The sequence below is a fragment of the Epithele typhae genome (assembly GCF_022376455.1).
Source record: "Epithele typhae strain CBS 203.58 chromosome Unknown BXZ73scaffold_34, whole genome shotgun sequence".
Taxonomy (NCBI): Eukaryota; Fungi; Basidiomycota; class Agaricomycetes; order Polyporales; family Epitheliaceae; genus Epithele; species Epithele typhae.
The window spans coordinates 301768-325790 of NW_025954225.1; the positions used below are offsets into that span (position 1 = coordinate 301768).

General features: G+C 57.2%; 9 protein-coding genes across 9 annotated transcripts; 3 read left to right on the forward strand and 6 right to left on the reverse strand.

The window, feature by feature from the left end:
* Positions 1-2870: 2870 nt before the first annotated feature.
* On the forward strand, positions 2871-3782 carry BXZ73DRAFT_102772 (uncharacterized protein; the record flags this gene model as incomplete). Its single annotated transcript, XM_048015355.1, has 2 exons — positions 2871-3193; positions 3263-3782. The coding sequence occupies 2 exons, from the start codon at positions 2871-2873 to the stop codon at positions 3780-3782; spliced, it is 843 nt and encodes a 280-aa protein (XP_047876548.1).
* Positions 3783-4180: 398 nt separating this feature from the next.
* BXZ73DRAFT_90854 (phosphatase) lies at positions 4181-5248 on the forward strand (the record flags this gene model as incomplete). Its single annotated transcript, XM_048025783.1, has 7 exons — positions 4181-4212; positions 4277-4386; positions 4442-4512; positions 4563-4664; positions 4733-4881; positions 4952-5143; positions 5194-5248. The coding sequence occupies 7 exons, from the start codon at positions 4181-4183 to the stop codon at positions 5246-5248; spliced, it is 711 nt and encodes a 236-aa protein (XP_047876549.1).
* A 44-nt stretch (positions 5249-5292) lies between these two features.
* BXZ73DRAFT_49097 (Bin3-domain-containing protein) lies at positions 5293-6446 on the reverse strand (the record flags this gene model as incomplete). The annotated part of the gene is made up of 6 exons (XM_048020186.1): positions 5293-5333; positions 5395-5506; positions 5563-5716; positions 5779-6172; positions 6228-6349; positions 6406-6446. 6 exons carry the CDS (start codon positions 6444-6446, stop codon positions 5293-5295), a joined length of 864 nt encoding a protein of 287 aa, XP_047876550.1.
* A 761-nt stretch (positions 6447-7207) lies between these two features.
* Positions 7208-9151, forward strand: BXZ73DRAFT_102775 (cytochrome P450; the record flags this gene model as incomplete). Its single annotated transcript, XM_048015356.1, has 10 exons — positions 7208-7259; positions 7317-7446; positions 7514-7702; positions 7756-8011; positions 8065-8206; positions 8269-8282; positions 8347-8618; positions 8679-8807; positions 8864-9007; positions 9058-9151. The coding sequence occupies 10 exons, from the start codon at positions 7208-7210 to the stop codon at positions 9149-9151; spliced, it is 1422 nt and encodes a 473-aa protein (XP_047876551.1).
* An 890-nt stretch (positions 9152-10041) lies between these two features.
* Positions 10042-12694, reverse strand: BXZ73DRAFT_102776 (cytochrome P450 monooxygenase pc-2; the record flags this gene model as incomplete). The annotated part of the gene is made up of 16 exons (XM_048015357.1): positions 10042-10092; positions 10157-10336; positions 10394-10509; positions 10569-10624; positions 10682-10756; positions 10810-10824; positions 10880-10904; positions 10963-11119; positions 11170-11225; positions 11285-11656; positions 11723-11785; positions 11839-11915; positions 11975-12047; positions 12110-12146; positions 12202-12302; positions 12364-12694. The coding sequence occupies 16 exons, from the start codon at positions 12692-12694 to the stop codon at positions 10042-10044; spliced, it is 1785 nt and encodes a 594-aa protein (XP_047876552.1).
* Positions 12695-12954: 260 nt separating this feature from the next.
* BXZ73DRAFT_49059 (beta-lactamase-like protein) lies at positions 12955-16143 on the reverse strand (the record flags this gene model as incomplete). The annotated part of the gene is made up of 8 exons (XM_048020179.1): positions 12955-13380; positions 13434-13616; positions 13666-13812; positions 13867-14761; positions 14811-15123; positions 15179-15451; positions 15510-15898; positions 15944-16143. The coding sequence occupies 8 exons, from the start codon at positions 16141-16143 to the stop codon at positions 12955-12957; spliced, it is 2826 nt and encodes a 941-aa protein (XP_047876553.1).
* A 339-nt stretch (positions 16144-16482) lies between these two features.
* On the reverse strand, positions 16483-19273 carry BXZ73DRAFT_49039 (glutaminyl-tRNA synthetase; the record flags this gene model as incomplete). Its single annotated transcript, XM_048020172.1, has 6 exons — positions 16483-17662; positions 17715-18015; positions 18065-18539; positions 18595-18806; positions 18866-18937; positions 18985-19273. 6 exons carry the CDS (start codon positions 19271-19273, stop codon positions 16483-16485), a joined length of 2529 nt encoding a protein of 842 aa, XP_047876554.1.
* Positions 19274-19784: 511 nt separating this feature from the next.
* On the reverse strand, positions 19785-21047 carry BXZ73DRAFT_49142 (uncharacterized protein; the record flags this gene model as incomplete). Its single annotated transcript, XM_048020194.1, has 1 exon — positions 19785-21047. One exon carries the CDS (start codon positions 21045-21047, stop codon positions 19785-19787), a length of 1263 nt encoding a protein of 420 aa, XP_047876555.1.
* Positions 21048-21555: 508 nt separating this feature from the next.
* BXZ73DRAFT_49070 (cytochrome P450 monooxygenase pc-3) lies at positions 21556-23950 on the reverse strand (the record flags this gene model as incomplete). The annotated part of the gene is made up of 11 exons (XM_048020182.1): positions 21556-21606; positions 21676-21855; positions 21912-22083; positions 22137-22220; positions 22274-22455; positions 22506-22561; positions 22619-23077; positions 23124-23200; positions 23257-23366; positions 23441-23568; positions 23626-23950. 11 exons carry the CDS (start codon positions 23948-23950, stop codon positions 21556-21558), a joined length of 1824 nt encoding a protein of 607 aa, XP_047876556.1.
* Positions 23951-24023: the final 73 nt, after the last annotated feature.

A 24023-nucleotide genomic window follows, 5' to 3' on the forward strand; every position in this document is an offset into this window, starting at 1 on the left:
ACAGCCCTGTGCCTCTCGGCGAGTGCATAGAGTTCAACCAGGCGCAGAGCTTCATCCTCGACAAGGACGACGGGAACACGTACAACCTCTACGGTGGCGGAAGTTGCAGCCAGTACGTCGGTCAGGTCGCGCTCAGCGGGACGTGCATGGACGTCGGCAACGAGGCGACCGGGATCATCAACGTCGGTCGTCAGGATAAGAAGCGTTGGATCCGGTAAGAGGCTGCTTCGCTGCTCGCTGCCATTGCCGTTCCAGTCGCTGATCGTGTCCTACTAGAGGCGCGAACGCCATCGGGGAGCTCGAGGCCCGCGAGCCCGCCCCCGTCCCCGCGGCGAGCGCGAACGTCAAGCGGTCCCCGAACGGGGTCGTGATCCAGAAGCGCGTCGAGGGCGACACCTACCAGTGCCCGAACGTCCCGAGCGGCGCCGACTACTTCTTCGTCGTCCAGCAAGAGAGCGCCACCCACACCGAGACGTTCAGCGACGAGGACCGCAACATCCGGAACGACTTCGATTCCGCCTTCAACGCCGTGTACCAGAACCCGAGCGGCGGGCAGACGACTGTCTCGAGCTACACGCCGCTCGGGGGCGACATCGACGACGTCCAGCTCACGCTCACGATGCAGCAGGGCGTCATCCAGGACATCCAGGACCAGGACATCGACTCGCTCATCAGCAGCCTTGAGGACTTCCGCGGCGGCCAGTCGAGCCCTCTCCGCTTCGTCATCGGGCTGTACACGGGGCGGATCGACCACCCCGATGCGGGCCCCATTGGTGTCTTCGACTGGAACGGTCTCTGAGCCATGAGCGCGGGTTGAGGAGGAGTCGGAGGCGAGAAATATTACTATCGGGGTGATAGAACAGACGAGAAGTGGGGCCGTAAGCTAGCATGTAGGATTCAAGTGATGCAATGCGTTGTCCCTGTTGTCAGATGCAAGTTGCGCGAGGGGTCGCGGTAGGGGCTGCTGTTGTGCTTGTGTTGCTTGCTATCGTTTAATGGGTTTATGCTTGCTTATATCCCCGGACTCGAGGAGGTACGGATAGCGGACGTGTACTAGATGTAATATATGTCGGCGCGTGAAACTAGTGGCTGAGTCAGCATAAATGTCGAGCCCATGATCACGTGGCGCCGGCGCATTGCCAGCACATCAGACTTCAGGCTCCGAAGCCATTTGAAGTAGTACTGCCATGGGTAACCATTACGCCAAGGCCACATGGTTGGTCCACGCTGAGTCCATTGTTATCCCTCAGGAAGCCCTGACAACCTTGTACAGTGCGTCACGTGCATAAGTCTCAGACTCTCAATCATATTGAATCTTGACTTGGAAACTCTGGAGGCTGAACAGGAACAAGTAGCCTAGCGTTTAACGGCTTGCTGATGGACGGTCTTCACTCGCGGGACGGACATTCTGGTCAAAAGGAACTCCATTGAAACCTCAGAACATGAAATTTGTGACCTCGTGCAACTGGACGTCGGACGAATGATCCAGCCTACCATCCTTGTGCCCGGTACGAGACCCCCGTCTGAGCTGCTACCTGTGTTCTTACCTGGTGGGCTCCGCCGTTGTGCTCTCCGGAAATAGCTTCGCCCACACACGCCATTCATGGCCCCGAGCTTCGAACTCACTACTCAGGTACCAGAGCTCGCAATGGACGCGTTGTTTCACGCCGCGGACTTCACCGCGAGCGTACACCCCGAATGCGCCGTCAACGTCGTTAAAGACGCCAGTTTCCTCCGCGCGGTCATGACCCGGGTCGGTAATGCGACGAGCCCGAAGACCTGTACCGTGCGTTTCGGACGTGCACTGCACATTGTCAAGGTCACGAGTCATGTTGCGAGGCAAACCGTAGCGCGGGCCCACCCGAGGTTCCATGCGGTTTCGCCCCAACGAAACCGTACGCAACCTGTGCGTTTGGAGTGCGCATGGAGTAAAGGGTTTCGGATGTGAGTGTCAGGTTTCGCGGCAAGAGCTTGTGCTCCAACCTGTGCCGAATCGGAGCACCGCTGACAATCTCCTCAGCAGATAATCCGGCATCACCCAGAGCTCCTCCCGCACTCCGTCAAGCCCACGAGGTTCCAACGTCGCTTTTGGCCAGGTGGCAGTGTTCGGCCGTGAGGTGGTAGCTTCGCAGGTCTTTTAAGGTTAAAGTTCGTCGCAGAATCCGAGATTGAGGCGGTGTACTTGGAGCCACACAGCTTTTGTCGACGTAACCAGACCCGCCTAGGCAGGACGCGCAAAGGGGTTGCGCCGCGTATACTGGCGCATGGGCTGTATGTGATCGCCAGCTGCCAAACCCCGGCGGTGCACATGACGACGTAGGCATGCTCAGCCCGCTTGGGTTGGATTAATATTGCACTTAGGCCTACCTACGGTGGTGTAGACGGATGGTCTTCCTGTGGCAGGCCATGACTAGGCACTAAACGTAGGCGCCTCTGGCCGCACGTAAGCTGGGTCGTAGTCTGCAGACAGACCGTCTGCCCACGTCCCGCACGCCGAGCCTTCATCCCGCAGCGAAAAAAAATCCGGATCAGGGAATTTAACCATCTCTCCAGCACTCGAATAAACAGCCAGGCTCCAAACTCCAGTCTGCTCCAACATTGGCCGAAACCTTGCGGCCTGGAGATGGCCGCCTCAGGTGCTGGTGAAGCAGCTGAGGGTGAAACTGACCCCACATCCGGTGCCATGCGCGTCCAGACGAACACCTGATCCAACGCACGCGGACCATGATATTTTTGCGCACAACATGTGCAGCTTTGCACGCTTTATAAACCAGGCGAGCAGCACCAGTCGAACTCCATCGCAAGCTTTTCACTCCCAGTCTTCAGCTCGCCTTCCCACCACAACCACCACCACAACCGCCGCCGCCATCATGTTCACCAAGTCCATCATCCTCGCCGTCGCCCTCGCTCAGCTCGCCGCCGCCGACACCCTGTTGCTCTGGCTCGGGAACAAGTGCACCGGCGCCGATGAAGGTTACACCAGCCCCCTGCCTCTCGGCTCGTGCATCGAGTTCGGCCAGGCTCAGAGCTACATCCTCGACAAGGACGACGGGAACACGTACAACCTCTACAGCGGTGGAGGATGCAACCAGTACGTCGGTCAGGTCGCGCTCAGCGGGACGTGCCTGGATGTCGGCAACGAGGCGACCGGGATCATCAACATCGGTCCTCAGAGCAAGAAGCGTTGGATCCGGTAAGAGGCTGCTTCGCTGCTCGCTGCCATTGCCGTTCCAGTCGCTGATCATCCACCGTGTCTTTCCAGCGGCGCGAACGCCATCGGGGAGCTTGAGGCCCGCGAGCCCGCCCCCGCCCCCACGGCGAGCACGAACGTCAAGCGGTCCCCGAACGGGGTCGTGATCCAGAAGCGCGTCGAGGGCGACACCTACCAGTGCCCGAACGTCCCGAGCGGCGCCGACTACTTCTTCGTCGTCCAGCAAGAGAGCGCGACCCACACCGAGACGTTCGGCTCCGAGGATAACACCATCCGGAACGACTTCGACTCGTCCTTCAACTCCGCGTACCAGAACCCGAGCGGGCAGACTGTCGTCACGAGCTACACGCCGCTCGGGGGCGACATCGAAGACGTCCAGCTCACGCTCACGATGCAGCAGGGCGTCATCCAGGACATCCAGAGCCAGGACATCGACTCGCTCGTCAGCAGCCTCGAGGACTTCCGCGGCGGCCAGTCGAGCCCTCTCCGGTTCGTCATCGGGCTGTACACGGGGCAGATCAACCACCCGAACGCGGGTCTCATTGGTGTCTTTGACTGGAACGGCCTCTGAGTGGTGAGCGCGGCGAGTGAAGGAGGTGTGGGAGGCGAAAAGAATTACTATGGTAGTGATACAAGTGCGACCTTAACTTAAGCATGCATGAATCAAGTGGTGTAATGCGTTGCATATGTTGTCGGATGCTCCCTTGAAGCCTCGACAGCCCTACGCCCTGCGCGAGATCTAGAGGGTCAGTTGGTTTATCACTTGCACGGCGCTGGACTCTGCCTTCAGCGCTGTCTGTATCTGCTGAAGCGCGGGGAAGACGGGTTCGATTACGTCGACGCTGGGGGTCGGAAAACACGTTCCGATTTGTTTTGCAGGCTGTAGTCCTGCTCCGGCCCGGCAGGCCGCTCAGTGCTGGCAGGCTCGAGCACTGTGTAAGCTGAGGACACCCTACCCTTCCATCCACCATGCCTCAAGTCACCCTCGACTTCGATGCAATGTAAGGCAGTCCTGCGATCGCTCGCGTCACGACTGCAATGACCCCGCCGATCTTTCCCGTACAGTCTCTTTGACATGGACGGCACCTTGGTCGATTCGACCGATGGTGTCGTCGGCGCATGGGAGCACTTTAAGGAGAAGTATCCCGGCCTGAACGTAGACCAAGTTCTCAGCAGTGCGTGGTCTCGCCGGTCACCTGTAGAATTGCTGTCTTTCAACTGTTCTGCCAGGCTCGCACGGAGTCCGCACCGTCGAGAATCTCAAGCTCCACTGCAGCATCACTGACCCCGACGAGCTCGAGGTGCTGTTATCGCCCTTTCAATTTCCAACACTCGCTCACCCCGTGGACAGAGAGAGGCCAGACGCTTCGAAGAGGCGATTGTGGCCGAGTCCACCAAGAACGGCCGCCACGGCATCGTCGCGCTGCCTGGTGTCAAAGCGATCATGGCATTGGTGCGCTCTCGACCGTCCCCCGGGATGTGCTCATCTTGTGCTGCTCCCGCTGACCGCAACCACCGTAGATCGGCGAGTTCCATAAGCTGCCCAAGCCAAAGTGGGCGATCTGCACGTCGGCGACGATCGTCTACGCCACCGCTGCGCTCACGTCAGTCGGGATCCCCATTCCCGAAGCTTTCGTCGTCTCCGAGGACGTCGAGAAAGGCAAGCCCGAGTGAGTGAGACATGCCCTTCCGCCTTCGAAAGGCTCCTTGGGCTACGGCGCTCACACCGGGATGCCGCAGACCCGACCCCTACCTGCTTGGGGCGAAGCGCGCCGGGGTCGACCCCGCGCGCTGTCTCGTCGTCGAGGATGCGCCGGCTGGGGTACGCAGCGGGCAGGCGGCGGGATGCAAGACCCTCGGGTTGATCACCTCGCACTCGCGCGAGCAGATGGAGGAGGTCGCGCCCGACTACCTCGTGAAGAACCTCTCCAAGTAAGTGAACTAGCTAAGATCGACGGCACGGCGGTTCTGACTCTTCGTAGGGTTACGATGAAGCCCACGGAAGGTGGTGTCCAGGTCGTGATTGACTTGGACTGAGGTCGTTGTAGAATCACGCCTACTGCATAGAAGTCAATCCGGAGTTAGCGTACCTTCACGTAGAGGTCTATAGGGCGCCGGAATCCTGAGTTCATAGAGAAGTTAGATTGGCGACGGCAATTGCATTTCATTGAGGACCGCCTTACCTCCATCTCCCACGGTGCCCATGTGTTCCGCCGGCCCAAAGCCAAGATCTTGCAATTCCCGCTCGAAGTCGCCGGGGCGCAGCTTGAGAGCAGCCGCGTTCTCTTTGAGCCTCTGGCGGCGCTTCGATCGGCCGATGAATGAGATCACAGCATCGAAGAAACACATACCACGTCCATCCGTTTGGCTTTCGCATACGTGTCCCACTCCTGCGGCTCGAAGACGAACGTGCCACCGACGCGCAAAACGCTGTGCACGCGCCGGAAGAACGCAAGCAGGCCGTCATCTCCGCCGTTGAGATGGATCCACTTCGAGACCGAGAATCTGCAGTGCGAGGTCACTGACGCTGTCTCCCTTGCAGCTGAGTTGCTCGAAAACGCACTTACGCGACGACCACGTCGTACTCCGCTTCGTCCTCCGGGATGGGCCCCGCGACCCAGTCCGCTGCGCGGAACGAGACGTTATGCGGGAACCTCGCGTTTGCAGACCCTTCTGTATCATCATCCGTCCGTCTCTGCACGGCGTCCGGCACAGGCAAGGGCCCGAACATGTGCTCGAACGCTTCGGGGAAGTACGCTGGCATGCATCCCGAGTCAGACGTCCGCCTCCGTTTCCTCGGGCCAGACGCTGGATCGCGACCTTCGTCGCAGGCGTCACGATGCGGCGGTTGTGCTGGAGGTCCCTGCTGACTCCAAACGGTCCTGCGGTGCTTCCAAGCGGCGCGGACGAGCGTGTCGTCAATGTCGACGCCGACGACGCGCGTCGCGCCGAGGGTCTGCGCTTGCCACGTCGATGAGCGTCCTGAGTGAGGTCCGATGGGTGTCAAGACGCGTACCTATCTCGCAGGTCACGAAGCCTTCGTTGCACCCTACGTCTAGGACGCGGGCATCATGGAACAAATTTGGAGGTAGACAGGCGAGTCGGGAGTCGCTGGCGGATGGGCGTTTGTGGTAGTATCTGAGCCCGAAGTACGAATAAGTGTCCTGTTGAGATCGCTTGAAGTGCATAAATACCCATGGTAGTTTCCGTAGATAGGTATCTCTGTGGGATGCATGCCGGCGTAGTTGAGGTCCAACTACCTGAGGCGGAGCCTGTGCGCCTTCTTGAGTGCCCGCCAAGCGTCAACGACCCGTGTGAATTTGAATTGGCGCTTCGCGGTCCGCCTGGGCGCTACTAGAACGGTTGGAATTGCCCCTCAAATTCAATTGTCGAAACGAACCGAGTTCGGTGTTCGTTATTCTCGCCGATCTGCTTGGTCACTACCACAGTACACACTCGACGCATTCTCCAACATATTCTTTCGCAGCTAAGATCTAGAGTGCCTGGGACTATGGCCTCAATGTTCCTGTCATGATCAGGCAGTACGGACACGGAGAAGCCTTCCATCGTCTGCGGTCAGACGACGACGAAGCTCCGCACGAAAGGCGCCAAGTCTTACCATCTGTCACTCCAAGATGGCTCCAGTTCGCGAAGCGTGCCAGACGCGTGCCAGAGTTGCACGATAACCATACGAAGGGCGGCACTGGGGGCTTTGTACGGCAGCATCAGCCACGTGGACCTGAAAGAGCCGCACGACAGAATGCTATATATCCCTAACATGATGCAGAAGGTTAAGATACCTGCCGATCTTCCAGTCTTCCACCACAAAGCATGGAAGATTCCTACCTCCCCCAGGCTTCGACCGTCGCAGCTCTGGTCGTGGCCACCACCTCATTCTTGTATCTTCGTTCACTCTCTTCACGGAGATCGCGAAGTCGCGGCCTGCCCTTCCCGCCGGGTCCTCCGAGGCTGCCACTCATAGGAAATTTGCTCGACATGCCGTCCCTTCGACCGTGGGAGGGGCTGCGAGACCTGTGTGGGAAGTACGGTCAGTCTTACATGTGATAATCCCTGGTCTTCTCATGTTGATGATGGAAAACGACAGGCGACATTATGGGCATGAAGATCATCGGTAGCCCCGTCGTTGTCCTCAACTCCGCAGACGACATTCTCCAGTACCTAGACCGCCGGTCAGCCACCACTTCAAGCCGGCCGTACACTGCCAGCCATGAGCTGTACGTTGACAATCTTCGACTTCGATGTCTATGTTGGCGCTGATATGCAAGGGTCCGAATTTCTCAGCCTCGGCTTGACACGCATCTTCTCGTTCATGCCATATGGTGACGAGTGGAGGGTGTATCGGCGCGCGATGTGGCAGCATTTTACCCCCAACGCGGTCACAAAGTACTTGCCTGCAATGGAGTGGTCGTCGCGGGTGCTCCTTCACAAGTTGCTTGAGTCGCCCGATCGCTTTCAAGATCATTTTCAAGAGTGGGTGCATGCGATGCTGTCGAACTCGCGAACTTACTGATATCATGTTACAGCACGGTCGGCGCTACCCTCATGAAGGTCATATACGGCCTTGATGCCAAATACGAAAACGACGAGGCTCTGATGACTATCGACAAAGGGCTGGAAGCCGGCCGGGAAGCTTTGATCCCAGGAAACTTCCTTGTCGATGTCCTTCATTTCCTCCGTTATCTGCCCTCCTTCTTTCCCTCTCAAAGGCACTTTGCACGGCTGCGTGCCCAGGCCAAGAATATGCACGACATGCCCTATGCCCTCCATAAAGCTGCCGCGGTAGATCTTCCTTTGTTTTCACACCGTGATATGACACTCATTGCCTCTCTCAGATGCGCGACGAAATGGGCGACTGCGTTGTGTCGGGTGTCCTTGCGCGATTTGTGAAGAATCCCGATGACGATATATATGATATCTCTGTGAACGCCGAAGGCGATGAGGTAGCGAGAGGTGTAACAGCGGTCATCATTGCAGGTCTGTACTTCCCTTCTTTATATCCCCGAGGTGGCACTCAGCCTCTCTTTCGAACATGACAGCGGGAGCGGACACGGTGAGTTCCGTAACTGCCGATCACCCACATCGAACCTTCGATGCTGACCTATCATTAATTACAGACTCCCGCAACCCTCAAGGCGTTTGTCCTGGCGATGTCACTTTATCCCGACGTTCTGAAACGCGCCCAAGCCGAATTGGATTCGGTAGTTGGACCTGATCGCCTGCCTGACCTCGCAGATTGTGACGCGCTGCCGTATCTGCATGCGATATACCTTGAGACGCTTCGTTGGATGCCGGCGGTACCGCTCGGCCTCGCTCACAACACTACCGAAGACGAGCAGTTTGGCGACTACTTCTTGCCGGCCGACACCATGGTCATCGCTAATGTCTGGTATGCCTCCGTTTAACCGTCCTCCGGTGCACGGCCGAAGCCTGACGCACGACTCCCTAGGGCATGCATGTACGACCCCAACGTCTATCATCATCCGGAGGCCTTCATCCCAGAGAGGTTCTTGCGCGACGGCAAGATCGATCCGGATGTGAGGAACCCGAAAGACTACGTATTTGGTTTTGGGAGACGGTAAGTAGTGATATCAACATTCTTGTGCGTCGTGTACTCAACCATAGCCCGATCAGTATCTGCCCGGGCAGACACTATGCCGAAAACGCCCTCCTCCTGACCATCTCGCATCTCATCCACGTGTTCGACTTCCAACCTCCGGTGGATGAGAATGAGCGCGTCATTGTGGTCGAGCCGAAGTTGGTCAGCGAATTTGTCTCGTGCGTATGTTCTACGGTTATGGTCCGCAGTCTCTGAGTTCCGCGTACAGGAGGCCGGAGGACTGCAGGTGCCGCGTCGTGCCACGGTCCCCCCAAGCCGCTGCTCTGATAGTGGACGAGTTCAGCCAAGGCCGCAATCAGTGAGATACCTCTATGCGGGATCGGCGAGGGTACTATCCATCAATGTGAAGTTGGTCTTTCGAGCTTTTTTTTTTTTTTTTTTTTTTGGATCCTTGTTTGTTGCCCTCGAGGGCGGAGCCCTATGGTAGGCATAACATACAGTGAGTTCGTACGTAGTGTATCCCAGAACAATGGAGAGCGTCGTCTTTGCATATGCTCCCTCGGGAAGGATCCCGAAGGCGCAGCGGACCGAAACTTGCCGGCAGGCGTCAGCCGGCGTGCCAGTGAACCTTGTGGGGCTCGGGGTGTGTATGAGTGGGGAGTGATGAGCAAGAGAGACCGAGTGCGTATATTATGGGTACAGTAGTAGTATAGTAGCGGAAAGAAAGGGAATCCGGGAAACTTTGCAGTGGGGCCGGGCTTGGTTTCGCGTCTGCACCAGTCGTGGGGCGTCTTCACGCGGGTGTCTTCTCGCGCTGGGTGGCTGGATGGGGGGCAAGTGATCAGCGGTGTCGCGTACGAGGGTCTTTCGAGCTATGCGCACTACCTACGCGTCGCTGGACGCTCCTCGTGCACATGGTGGCGTAGGATGGGTATACCAGAACTCTCTTCCCAGAAGCTGTTAGCCCTGAGCGCCTGAGCATAGATTGATGGCCTCCTCAGTTGTGTATGTGACTCCCCACGCATTTATCGAGGTCACTATCAAGGAACACCGACTGACGAACCAAGGGAATTTACGGATATTATCTGTGTCTCCTGTCGCTCTGTGTCAGTCGTAGATACAAGTACACGAAGTGTAAGACTGAGATGTGTGAATATTATGACCGTGTACTACTACTCCAACTAGATGCTGACGCATGTATGATTAGGTCCAGATGGAAAGCGAGTTCACCGCCACCACATGTATCGATTCATCATACGTTACACGTTAAGTCGCGCTCTGACATCTTGACCCAGAGACCACCCTGCGCGAGACAGCCGCCAGTCAGTCGGAGAACGCCTTGTCGCAACGCAATGAAGGCTACTCACCTCGACGTACGTCGTGAGATGCGCCTTTGCCCTCACTTTCTCTCGGCCTTTCTGGCCCTCACAGTGCGCCCACTCAGCCGGTGGGAAGGCACTGGGTGGCTGTGCCGCGAGGTCCAGCTCCATGTCCGAGAAACTCTGGAGCAGGCGGATGAGAAAGAACGAGGACTCGTTGTACGCGAACTGCGCGACATGGCCAGTTAGGGTTAAAGGGTTAGAACGAATCGAATCGAGAAGTACCTGTTGACCGAGGCAGATGCGCGGCCCCGCATTGAACGGAAGGAAGATCATGGGGTTCTTGGTGAAGTATTTGTTGAGACGATCGTCCAGGAAGCGGTCGGGGTCGAACTCCAACGCTATTGAAAAGCATTGTGAGACGTAGCACGGCGTCGATGATGTCAGCTGGACGACTCACCATCCGGACCCCACAGGTCCTCGCGGCGGTGCATGTGCAGAACTGAGTATGCGACACTGCACGACAGGAAGTTAGGTGGATACACTCCGCGTGATTGGCGGTGGAACGCGCACCCAACACCTTTAGGAACAAAAATAGGTGGCTTGTTCGAGTTGGGGTTAGGGACAGTCGTGTCTTGGTTGGCCACACTGCATAGAAGTCAGTATATCACTCGCATCAAACACCACTCATCAAAGCTCACCGAATGTTCAACGGTCTGAGACAATATAACGTGTGAGTTTCAAAGAACAGAGACGAACTGCAGGACATACACAGGAGGGAACAACCGCAAGGTCTCTGGGCATAGGTTAGGAGTTAGGATCGACATCCCACTTCACATGTGCTTGGTGCTTACCATTCAGTACAGCACGGAGATACTTCATAGTTCTGATGTCATCGAACGTGGGCATCGCGTTCGGTCCAATATGGTCCAGAATTTCCGCACGCAGCCGCTTCAGAACCTCGGGATAGAGGCACAACATGTACACCACAAATGTCAATGTGGTGGCCGTCTGTCGGTCTGGTAAGTCGTAGTCTTGGGCGAACGTCAGTCACTGCTTACCGTGTCCCTACCCGCCAACAGGATGTTCAGGGTCTCGTCGCGGAGGACTTTGGGATCTATACCGAAAGGGAGCTCAATTTCAGCAAGTCGTTAAAGTGCATGCCGATGGACTGACCATCTGTAATCTTCACCAGGTTTCCCAGTAACGTCTCGTCCTCCTGCTCTTCTGTCGAGGCGTCAAGGCCTGCCAGTTTGGTTTGGTTCCTCTTCTTTATCGCTGCCTCGAGGATGGGCTTGAGGAATTGGTCGATGATATGCATGTGCTCCGCGGCAGCATCCTTGAAGAACTCGTTGAAACGCCACAGACTGCCAATACGCAATCGCGTCACGATCGCGTTCTGCGCTCCGAGGAATGCCTCAGAAAATATCTCGCGCGCATAGAGCGCAACCTTCGGATCGTTGTGCGCGTATGGTAGGTCCGTTTGCAAACTGTTGACGTTGGTGCCAAAGAGAAATTCGGATGCGGAGTCGAGGGTGAAGCGGGACACTAGGTCCTTGAGTTCCAGGGAGAATTTACACATGAGTATATGAGTAGGTCAAGTAAAAAGCAAACATGCCTGGAAGTCGAGCGCGCGCCCCTCACAGAAACGGTCCTGCATTTTCTTTATGGCGAAGTCTGCAGTGGAGGATTAGCTTGGAAAATGACTTGAATGCCTTTGTTAAGCATACCTGCGTGCCGACCAAAAATCTCAAAATGGGATATTCTGTCACGAGAAAAGTATGGCCGCGTCATTGTGCGATGCCACCTATCAGGTTGCTCGATTAGTGAGATGTTTCCTGAGACGTCTCCGCGAGGTTCACGTACTTCCACATTTCGCCGTCTGAGTTGAAGACGCCAGTTCCAAGAAGCGTGTCCAGCGTTTCTCTCAGAGTCGGTCCTGAGCGGGAATGCATCAAAACCGGTCTGGACTGCGAGGGAGCCTCGGAAGTGGGCACGTACCTTTCTCGAAGTGTTCGAATCCGGTAGCCAGCAAGGTCTGATTACTCACACACTTCAGCGACCTACAAAGGTCACAAAGCCTGAATGCGCACCTTGATTACGTTCACGTCTGCGGTGAAGTAAAGAGGTGTCCACACAAGATCGATCTCGTATAAGTTATTGAGCTCCTCGATCCTGTCCCACACGCCCTCTCCTGAAAGTTTAAGCGGTGTGAGTGCAAGCTTCGTGTATATAGTGCGCCCCCGTGAACATACCAATATAGCCATTTTGTGATCGCTCGAGGGCGTGGGCCAGGATATCGAAGTTTCCGATGCGCTTGCCGTCCCAGCGCGGCGGCAAGACCGCTCCTGCGCGGCGAGCGCGTCGCCGCACGCTCCATGCGTTCAGCTGGACTCTCGCCGCAAACGTCGCGGGTACGCTGAGAACCGCGAGGAGCACGACAACGCCAAAACGCAGGTGGAAGTCTAAGCCTAGAGCTGCTAAGACTCGATGCACTGTGAGAACCGCGGCTGCAGGCGCGACAAGGTTAACGACGAGCGCCTTGAGAGAGGATTGCTGGAGTCCTGGAGGGAGGGTGGGTGGCATGGTTCGCTCGATGCCTGGGGAAGGTTATGCGAGACCTGGGTGAGATATCACTCTTAAGTATGTGCTGCTATGTGTATTCGGTAGGGGCCGGGACCCACCGGGAAGGACCGGTGCTTTCGCAGCCCGGTTTCCAACGCAGGTGTCACTAGTCTGCTGCTACTCAGTCACCTACCTTCGGCCAAACATGCCCGAACCTGCGAACCAAGCGTGATAGCAGCTGTCAGAACAAGGCACAAGAGATGTGATAACGATACAGAGAGCTACGCAGCAACGAGAGCAAGCAGACCGTATATCTCCCTCCGCACGACATAGTAGATGTCCGAGACGGAGCCCTCCACCTCGACCTTCCCCCGCGCGGTCTTCCGGACCGCCACTGAATCTCCATGTAGGTCCGCGCCTTGTCCGCGCTTCGCTGCCGCGCCACAAACCAGGACACCTTCGCCGACGAGCTCGGCCTGGACGCCAACCGACGCGAGTCGCGCCTTGAGAGACGTAAGTTTGAGCTCGCCAATCATGGTCGACTGGGGCAAGGCTTGTGTGGGTCGCGATCCGAGTATTCGGCCTCGTGCCGGCTGGCGCTGTGTCGTGGCCACCTGCGTGTGGGCGGCTACTTCTAGAACAGGGATAGTAGACGACGCGACGTTGGATATGCGGCCATACACATAGCCAACTTCGTTGTCTTCGAACTAGATGCAATATACTTGAGAAAGAGGGTGTCATCAACGATAAAGAAGCTTACCCTAGACATCCTGATGGACGCAAGCAGGTCGTCGCTCAGTGAAAGCGAATAACTGTTGGTATGTTGACCGATCTGAACAGTCTCGCCCTCATTCGGAGCATAGATCTCCTTGGTCATGGCTCGAATTTTGGCACAGCTGTCGATCAGCTCGTTGGTTGCAGACTCAGGGGCATGGACAATGATCTGCAGGCCAATGTCAGCCCGAGGACAAAATAACTGAGACTGTACACACCATTTTCCGCGGGTTGACCTGCGGAATGATAGTCTTCACTGCACGGCCATCGTTCAAACCTTCCAGGTCGACAAAGAACAGTCGACACGCAAGTTGCACCTCCGCTGTTCTCATTACGAACTTCGATGGCGGCTCGCGGACCGTTTTCTGCGTCGGTTGACTGAGCACCACGCTGACAAAGGGAACTGAATGACCATTCACCTTCGCTTCTTCCTCCTCTTTCCTCCTCCTTGCCTCCTTGGTCTCTTCACTTTCCGCATCCTCCTCCAACGCCTTCCCCTTTCTCAACCACATAGCGACGTCGACCGTCTCCCCGTACTCGTCCACCCGCCGTTTCTTCTCCACGTACGGGAACATCCTGAACCGCTGCGTCTGCCCATCCGCGCTCTTGAAGAAGCTCGTCGCCTTCGCCACGTTTCCTTTGAGGTAAATGTCGAACGAGATCCGAGTGACGCCCTCGTCGCCCTCGTTCAGCCCCCACTCCCCGCCGGCCCCGCCGCCGTCCGCGTCCCGCTTGCGCTTCTGCCGCCTGGTCGTGCGCGCCGCCAGCTTCGCCGTATCCTCGTCCTCATCCACCGCCATTTCCGCGCTGAGCGTGCGCTCGACCTCGTCGACTTCTTCGTCTTCGTCGTCGTCCGAGTTGTCGTCGTCCGAGTCGCTCTCGCTCTCCGCCTCGTCCGCCTCGAGCATGCGCTGGGTGCGCGCGAGCGCCGCTTGATGCACGGCCTCCTTCTCGCGCGCCACGCGCTCTTTCGCGAGGAACTCCTCAAGCTCGGCGCCCTCGAGCGGGACCTTGGAATGGATCTCGAGCTTGAGGACGCCGTCCATCATGATGTTGCTCCCGATCTTGCCGCGGTCCCACTTGGCCTCTTCGCGCTGGGAGTCGTTCCACTTGTCGAAGAGCTGACGGCCGAGTGTCCCAGGCTCACAGCGGCCGGTAAGGAGCACAACGTTGTCGGGAATCTCCGCAAACTCCGCAAAAAGTGAACGAGAGGGGCCATGAGACAAAGTGGCGGGGACGGCGAGGATGAGTTTAGGGTCTTTGTTCGAGTATGTTTGAAGCAGTGACTGGGGGGTCATGAAAAACTCGACGTGCCTGTAGACAACTGAGCAAACCGAGAGACGGGTCCAGAGCAAAGACGTACTTGAAGCGAAGGGCAAGTGCACCAAGAGCGTCCTCATCGTTGTCCTCATCTCTTCTCCTCCGGTCTCGCCTCCCGTCGTTGTTTCCGCTGTCACCGACGTCCTCCTTACTGATGGTACCTCCAAACCATTCCATCATACTCCGCACGAACGTGAGCATCTCCTGGCCTGTCCTGGACAGAAGGCAGATGGGGTACTTGAGTCTGGAGTAATTCCAGTGCTGGTCAAGCAGAACGAGCAGCTCTAGGACGCGAGTGCTGGAGTCGCAGGGGAGGAGGAGGGAGTTGCGGGAGGTGAGCGTTGCAGTGACACAGTCTATGCATTGGCAGTCAGAAAAACAGGTGCGTAAGAATGCCAAAAAGTGGCTCACCAAGCAGAGCTGCGTCTCTGTCCTTGCGCCGGGCCGTTGTGACATCGGCGCGCTCAGCGTCGGTGATGAGCAAGTCTGGTCGCGCCAAACTCTCGAGAACGCCACCGCCGGCGGGCTTCATGAGGACCGTGCCATCAAGATGTCGTTCCTTCATGTGGTTCATATCCACAGCGTAGAGGATGGTTCCGGCCGAGGGCGAACGGATCTTCCAAATGGTTCCACCGAGTGAACGTCCGGCATTGAAAGGGATGATTGTCAAACCCTGGCATTTCCCTGGACAAACGCGTCCTCAGCCCCCAGAAAACCTCAAGCGAGCACAGAAGAAACATACCTTGAAGATGGCATGGCTGGGAATACCTCAAGACGGTCACGGAGTCGAATGCTTCCACGACTTGGTGGGAGGTAGCAACATATCTTCGCCGTTTGGCTGGAGACGTAGTGGTAGGAGAAGGAGCTTGCTGCTCCGGTGAAGGGGAAGGGGACGATGGAGCAACCTCCCCCGTTGTTTCCTCTGCTGGTTCCTCAGGTTGGTCCCCAACGTCCTCCTCGTCCCGGATTCCATCCACGTCTTCCGAAGCGGCGACCCGTGCCATGGCTTGTACCGGCAACGTGCTGTACGCGGGAGCCTTCAGTCCCCAGTTTGCGTGGGCATAAGGAAAGAACCCGGAGTGAGACAAGTCTCCGTGAGATAGTAACACAAGGTCTACAGTTGGTGCAATCCTGGGCGAACGAAGGTCAGACAAGGAAATACTGGGATAATTGAACGCGCACTCCTTGAGATTATCACAGTACTTCTCCCAAGGCAAGGGTTCATTCTCGTCCTCATCTGCATGTACGCGCTCTGGACACCAGTCTGGAGAGCCGCAATCAAGTAGAATGCGTACGTCGTCGACTTGCAGGAGATATGCCAACGGTACAGTCCGTGCAGAGCGAGCCGCGCCCGAGAGAGGAGTGAAGGTGATCATAGCGTGGTCTTCTTAGGATGAATTTCAACAGGCGTTCATTTCAAGGGTGGTACAATGTATTTCAGCCTGGTGAGGAGGGAAAGGGGGAAGATGAAGATGAGGTAGGTGTTCGCGTTCGCGTACAACGTTGCCCAGCGGCTTGTGCCGACGCGACCGGCGCAACATCACGTGATCTCACCATGAGCAGCGCGGCTATACAACTTAAAAAGCTTGAAGATTGACTCTCACTCTGTCTTAACAATCAGAACGCTGATTTTTGCAGGAAAGCCAGTGTGTACATTGCGTACAATGGTGTTACAAACATTTCCATCCTAACTTCGTAATAAGCTACCACCCACTTCAGGCCGCTTTGCCCGAGTCCTCTTTCAGGCTCACGATCCTGTTCAACACTACAATATCGCCCGCACGCTTTCCTGCCTCTACCCCCTCCGCCTCATTCAGACACGCCAGCTTCGAGTCCTTGTCCACCGCGAAGTACGCAACGCGCAAACCCTGGAACCGCACACACTCCATCCCGACCAGCTGCTCGCTCGTCGCCTTCGGCGTGTCGTCGTCCTCATGAGGCGACACCGCAGGGCCCGCCTCCGCCGTCTTGCGCAGTGCCTCGTCCGTCCGCCGCTTGCTCTCCGCGCGCGCCTCCGCAAAAGATCGCTTCGCGAGCCCCCAGAAGCCGACCTCGACCATCGCGCCTTTGATGACCTCAAGCGAGTCCTTGTTGATGTCCGCGATAAAGTCGGGCGCCGCAGCCGGGTTCTCGCTCTTGAAGAGCTGGTGGAAGACGCGCGTCTCGTCGACGACGACGGGACTGCCTGACGGCGCGTGCTCCGCGACCCACTGAATGAAGGCCTTGGGCTTCTTCGGCGTGCCCTCGTTCTCCGCGCGTACGATGATCCCCGTCACCTGTCCAGTGGCGGGGTCCGTCGTGTGTGAGACGTGTGTGATGGGCCATGGCGCCTGGAAGAGTCCGACGGTCTTGCCGGGAGCGAGACGGAAGTAGTCCTTGGAGTCTTCCAGCCGGAAGTCGTCCGCGTCGATGTAGATCGTTCGCGTTAGTGGGATCTTTGAAGAACCTAGTTCTGGTACTTTAGGGTGGAGGGGTTTCTCTAGCCACATGAGGAAGTCCTCTGGTAGGTTCTCGATGGTCACCTTGATCGGCCGCAAAACCATAAGGAGTCGAGACACCGCGCCCTCCAGGTACTGTCTGATCGTCTGCTCGAACCTGACAGCCTGGATATTTGATGCAGATGTTGAAACACCGAGGGAGCTGACGAAGGAGAGGATGGCCCCTGGAGGGATTCCACGACGACGAAGAGCGATGAGAGTGTATAGGCGCGGATCATCCCATCCTAGGACGTGGCCTTCCTCTACAAGCTGCTTGATTTTCCGCTTTGACATGACCGACCCAGTGACATTGAGACGGCCGTACTCAGACTGACGAGGTTTGTACACCTCAAGAGCATCACATAGCCACTCGTATGATTCGCGAGATGCAATGAACTCGGTTGTACATAGCGAGTGTCTGCAAACCCCAGTCAGCCTCCGATTCCGTCGCAGCTTTAAAATTTACTTACGTGATGTTCTCGAAGCTATCGCAAAGACAGTGAGTGAAATCATATGTCGGATAGATCTTCCACTTGTCCTTTGTCCGGTGATGCTCTGCGTCCACCACGCGATAGGCGACCAGATCCCACATCATCGTGTTGCCGGACTGCATGTCCTGCTTCATGCGCAGGACAGCCTCGCCCTTCTTGTACTGGCCATTCTTCATCTTCTCAAACTCGGACAGCGATTCCTCAATAGGCCTATTCCGATGTACACATTCTTTCCGTGGGCCGAAGTTATCGCCGCCTCGGTTGGCGTTCATCTCTTCAGCTGTACCTATAGTGAGGATATGTTCTCAACGCATCTATAAGGGACTCACCTGTGCAGTGACAAATATAGCCCTTGTCCCTCCGGATAAGATCCACGGCGAGTTCGTGGAGCTTGTCGAAGTAGTCGCTGGAGTAGGTGATCTTCCAGGGCTCGAATCCCAGCCATCGCACAGTTTCCAAGATGCTCTCAAAGTACCGGCCCTCCTCCGCCTGAGGGTTGGTATCGTCGTACCGCAGATAGCAATGGCCTCCGTGATGAGCCGCGTAACCGAAGTTGACGAAGATGGCCTTCGAGTGACCGATGTGCAAGAAGCCATTGGGTTCAGGGGGGAACCGACTGTGCACGATGCCCATGGTCGCTGCGAGGTGCTGTTCACGGAGGTACGAGTGGATCTGGGGGTTGCCTCCGACCTTGTGCAGCGCGCCGAGGAAGCCTTCCGAGAAGACAGAGCGGGAGCTCGACGCCTCGGATGAGGACACTTCCTCAGCGTCCTTCTTCGCGGAGCCCGCATCCTTTTTGGGCTCCTACAGGTAGTTCGTCTCGGATACCGAATGGCGATGCAAAACTAGGTCAGCGCACCTTGCCCTTAGGCTTCGCGGTCTCCTTCGCCCCAAACTTCTCCACGAACGCATCCTCTACCGCCTTTTTGAGATCGAGCGCGTTTGCCCAGCGAAGGTCGGTGTTCTTCAAGCCGCCGATTGCGACGCCCAAATTATTCCAACCAGTGAGTGCCGCGGAAGACACGTACTCCTTCACCCGCGCGGCGAGCTGCTCGGGCGTGATGATGAAGCCTGACCACGCCGTCAGTTTCATGTTTCCCGAGCGATGCTCGTGTACGAAGGCCACTCACCAACTCCGCACGCGCCGTCAAACTTCGCGCCGTCCACAGGCGCAGGGTTCGCCTCCAAATACTTCGTCGCCTCTACGCTCTTCAGCACGCGTTCCCCTCGCTCGCAGCAGACCACTCACCGGAGACCTGATCCGTCGACTTGAGCCGGCCGTCGAGAACCGCGCCGATAGCATACTCGCGCTCCGCGTCGCATAGTTTCGCGCCCTGCACTGCGAGCGCGGCGAGGAGCACCGCCCGCTTCTCGTCCGGGGGCTGGTCGGCGAGCTTGTGGCCGTCGACGATGGCGCGGAGGGTTGTCGCGGCCTTCGGGTTCTTCGCGGCCTCGGCGGCCTTGGACTGGGTGAGGCCGATCTTCTTGAAGAGCTCGACGAGCTCCGCCGTCTCTGCGGCGTCTGCCTTGGGGGCCATGCAGGGATGAATGCTCTTGGCTGTGGTCAAATTTGGTACGGTAAGTCAACGAGTAGAGGATGTGGGAGATGACGGTCGTGTGCAAGAGCTGTGAATCGGGCGGCGCGCAAGTCGTAGTTGACTCGGCCGGTTGCAGGATTGGATTACATCGATCAATGTGTTTAGATCCTTCGCTAGATCTCCGTTATCTATGAGCGCTCCGATGCTCTCAAGGCTGCGCGCTCATCTTGTGCCCTTCAAATCCTCTGGTGACGACGGGTCTGACGCGCCGAATATTGACAACGACGACAGTGGTGGGGCCCAAGCTACGCTGTCAAACTCAACAAACATGACATCGTCGGCAGTAGCGGTAGCTGAGAAGGGACATTGCATGAAGGATTGCACGATGGTGAATATTGATGAATCGTGATATCTGGTATTATACACTTCTGTCCGGTTTCTCCAGTTGTCTCGACTATTGGGAATTCGCCGTATGGGGAGAGGAACACAGAACATGCACCTCCTGAACGGTCTACTCCAACTCCGCAGAAGCAGTGTCTTCTACTGGTTCCCGTAAGGGATACACGTTGCGCAGCAGCCGCTTGTACGCCGCCTTGTGCGTGCCCAGCTTCACAAACCGTCCCACGTACTCCCGCAGCTTCCCAGCCACGCACGCCTCGTGTAGCAGAAGGGGATCCGCCGAATCCGCCCCGTTATCGAGCTTCCCAAAGACCCCCGCGTACGCGTCGTCCAGCATCTTGACCTCCTCCGCGCTCCTGCAGTTTATGTAGCCGTAGTCGACGCGAACCGAGGGTTCGAGACGCGACGGGTCCCTCTCCGGGTCTCCTGGGAACGTCGAAGCGAGGATGTCCATGCGCCGCTTGAGGTCCCAGACCGACTTGCACGAACCGGGCCCGCTGCTCATCACGTCTTCAAAGAGCCGCGCGTTGAACAGAGGCCCGACGTTGTAGCGCCGGAAGAGCGCCGGGATCGCGCCCTCGTCGTGCGCGGCGCAGAACTCGTCGAACGGGCACGCCTGGACGAGCTCCGCGTACGCTTGCCCAAGGAGAACCTCGTCGCCCTCCGACCTTGCGGCGACGAAACCGAACGCGGTCCAGTCGCGTAGCGTAGGGGAGGGATGGGCGAAAGAGAGCGCGTTGAAGTACATATTGTGGCAGGCTTGTTGGACGGGAGGCGCCTGGGCGAGCGCCGCCCTGATGGTGTCTTTACTGTCATGGGGGGAGCCGCCGATATGGGTCCATCCGACACGCAGTATGCGGTTCGCGGTTTCATCGGCGACGGAGGAGGTGACGGTACCGTCGATATTCGTGGGGTCCTCGAGGATGGACTGGTGTTCGAGGAACCAAAGGTAGTACTGTCCGCGACTTCTAGAAGGAATCTTTTCGAAGGTAGACTTGATACCTTGCACGAGCTGCCCTTGCCGCTGCCAAGAGCGCACCAGTTTAAGATCGACTTCTTGGTGGAGGACACCTTGATAGAGCCCGAGGAGTCTGCTTTCCTGGTGTCCGCCGAGCATACTGGTGACTTTCTCGAATCCATAGTCAAGGCGAGTTTGAGGATCCCGGGGGACGAGATCGCCCCAACAAGCCCGAGCGAGATAGTACACAGAACTGATCGGTGTGCCCGTCTTGCAGTCGAAGATGTGCCATGGCCAATGTTGGGTCTGGCACTGCTTGTCACAGTACCATACCTTGCGGCACCCCGCGCAGCGTTTGTAGCAGTGCTCAGGGAGGGGCTCTTTTTCACAGCGGTTGCCACATGTATGCCCCTCCATGTTGCTGATCCAGTGGTCAGTACGAAGACGGCCAGAATCGGTCAGAATGCCGAACACACCTGCTTGGCGTAAAACGACCTTGATATGCGCGGAGGAGGTCTGGGGAAAGAAGGCTGAGTCGAGGGGCGGAAAAGGCTCTTCTCAAGTAAGGTTCGAACCCACGGTAGGTTCTCCAGTTTGTTGACAAAGCGAACTTTACATGTATGGTTCCGCAGTCGCAGGCGATGGCAGCCGTCAACTGAGCGGTAGTTGCACCACGCTGTCTTTGTGACTACCGCAGCACCAACCACCGACAATGGCAGCCTTGATTTTTAACGTATCTCATTCGCGATGGGGATTCACTCAATCCCAGAACAAAAGTCATCTGTCGTTCTTTGGAGCAGGATGAAGCAACAGTGGCATAGAGGGAGTAGTGTATATTGAAACCAAAGCATTCGACGGTGTGTTCGTTTGACCTGCGTGATCAGTTAAGTAAATATCGCAAATATCTAACGAAAAGACGCACCAACTACGGAACAATTCCGTTGTCGGCTTCACGCATTTTTACCCACAAGCCGCCCTGAACGGTGCATCCGCAGTCAGATCCAGACCTTCGGGGGCGCGTATATGCGCGCAAAGACGAACTGACCTCGGCGTAGAGCGTGAAGTGCAACTTCGGGTGCACCTCCTCGACCGCCTTCCGTCCCGAGCACTCCTTCCACTCCGGCGGCGGGCGGGCAGATGGCGGCTGCGCGGACAGGTCGAGCGACATCGATGAGAAGTTTTGCAGCAGCCGGATGATGAAGAACGACATCTCGTTGTACGCGAACTGGACACTTCGTCAGTCCACGCCCGAGGGGCAACTGGCGCATGCAGAAAACCGACCTGTTGACCGAGGCAGATGCGAGGCCCGGCGTTGAACGGCAGGAAGATGAACGGGTTGGGAACGAGGTACTGGTTCAGGCGTTCGTCTATGAACCGGTCGGGGTCGAATTGGTCCGCCGTCGGGCCCCAGTACTTCGGATCGCGGTGCATGTTGAAGATCGAATAAACGACGCTAGGAAGAACATGAGTACCCAGAGAATCCATAGATATAAATGCGGCGCTCACGGAGTCTTGGCCGGAATGAACCATGGTTTGCCGTCTGGGCTTGGTACAGTCGCATCCTTGATCGCGAAGCGGATGTCAAACGGGCTGAGAAGGACAAAGTCAGCGCGAGCTTCTTTGTTCGTTCTGACACCACTCACACAGACGGGTAAAGTCTCAGAGTTTCGTTCAAGAACGCTCGAAGATACTTCATGTCGCGGATGTCGTCGTACGTCGGACGGCGAGAGAAGCCAATGTGTCCACCGATCTCATCTCGGAGGCGCGCTAGAACTGCCGGGTGCTGGCAGAGAAGGTAGACTCCGAAAGTCAAAGCCGCGGCAGTCTGTGCGAACATTGTGTCAACAATCGGTTTCCTCAGCGGGACATACGAACCGTATCTCTTCCGGCGAGAAGGATATTTAGCGTCTCGTCGTGGAGAATCTGAAGATCTGAAGGTTTCGGGGGTGGCTATAAGCTAAGGATACCGCAACCAGGAATGGTCTTACCAGACGTCTGCTTCACAAGGTGATCGAGAAGCGTCTCATCATCCTGGCTCTCCTTGACGTCGAACGTTTCACCGGCTTTAACTCGCTCGTCCTTCTTCCTCAACGCCTCTTGAAGGAGAGGCTCAATGAACGCGTCGACGACCGCCATGTGTTCGTCCGTTTTCGACTTGAACACTTCCATAATCGGCCACACCCAGCCGATCCGAGGGCGCTCGGCGACCAGGCGCTGGGCGGTGGAAAACGCCTCGGGGAACCGCTCCTTTATGGTTCTGTCCGCTTTGACTTCGGCACCGAACAGTGCCTCCCCATGAGGGTGCGGAAGAGGCGCGTTCAGACTGTGTACGCAATTGCCGAAGAGGAATTCGGTGGCGGAGTCGAGAGTGAACCGTGCGATGAGCTCTTGGAAGTTCAGTGCCGCGTCGGACCGTGCACGTTCCCGGATCATGCTGAGCGCAAGATCTGCCGACAGTCAGCCAGTATAACGGTGGTTGAACGGACGATGAACCTGCATGGCGCTCGAAGATTTCAAAGTGGCTGATGCGTTCCTTCTTAAAGAACGGCCGGGACATGGACCGATGGAACCTACACAGAACGGGGTCAGACTGGCATGCACTGTGTGCGGGTCGGGGCATACTCACTTCCACAAATCACCGTCAGAGTTGAAGACGCCGGTGCCAAACAGGGAGTCTGTGTACTGGTGGAACATCTCTCCCTTTTCGAAGTTGGGAAAATCGGTAGCGAGCACGGCCTGCAAGCATCAGGAGCGCCCTTTAGCAGCCTTCGGGCGCATATATGCACATAGACTGGGCAGCGGTGACCAACCTTGACGACGTTTGGGTCCTTGGTGACTATACCCATGTCCCAGAACACGTTGTACTGGAAGGTGTCTGTTTGGGGTACGGTGACCCCATGTACTGGGAGATCACCAAAACCGTAGTCGAACATGTCGGCTAGGAGGTGCGTGAGCGCGAGTGAAAACAGCGCCGGCGCGGAGAAGAGGGACTGACAGGGATATCCGGTTTTGAACGCCTCGATGATGCCGCGGAGGGTATCGAAGTTGCCAATTTCCCTGCCCTCGAGCGCGGGGGGCAGGGCGGCACCGGCGCGGTCTGCGCGGCGACGAAAGGAACGGTACTTGGACCAGATGCGTGCGGTGAGCGCGACAGGGCCGCTCAGGGCGCCGGCAACGAGCCAGGCCCAGAGCGGAAGGCCAACGTGATAGACGGCAAGGAGGCGGGAGGCGACGAAGACGACGACGGGCGGGGTCGCGACAACAATAGCGAGGCGGGCGAGGAAAGGAACGCCTGGGGGAAGCGATTTACGGGTGAGCATGCTGGTGGTCGAGAGCAGTGGAGGGAAGACGGGGACAGAAGGTATACGGACCCAAGGCCGCGAAGCTGGCAGG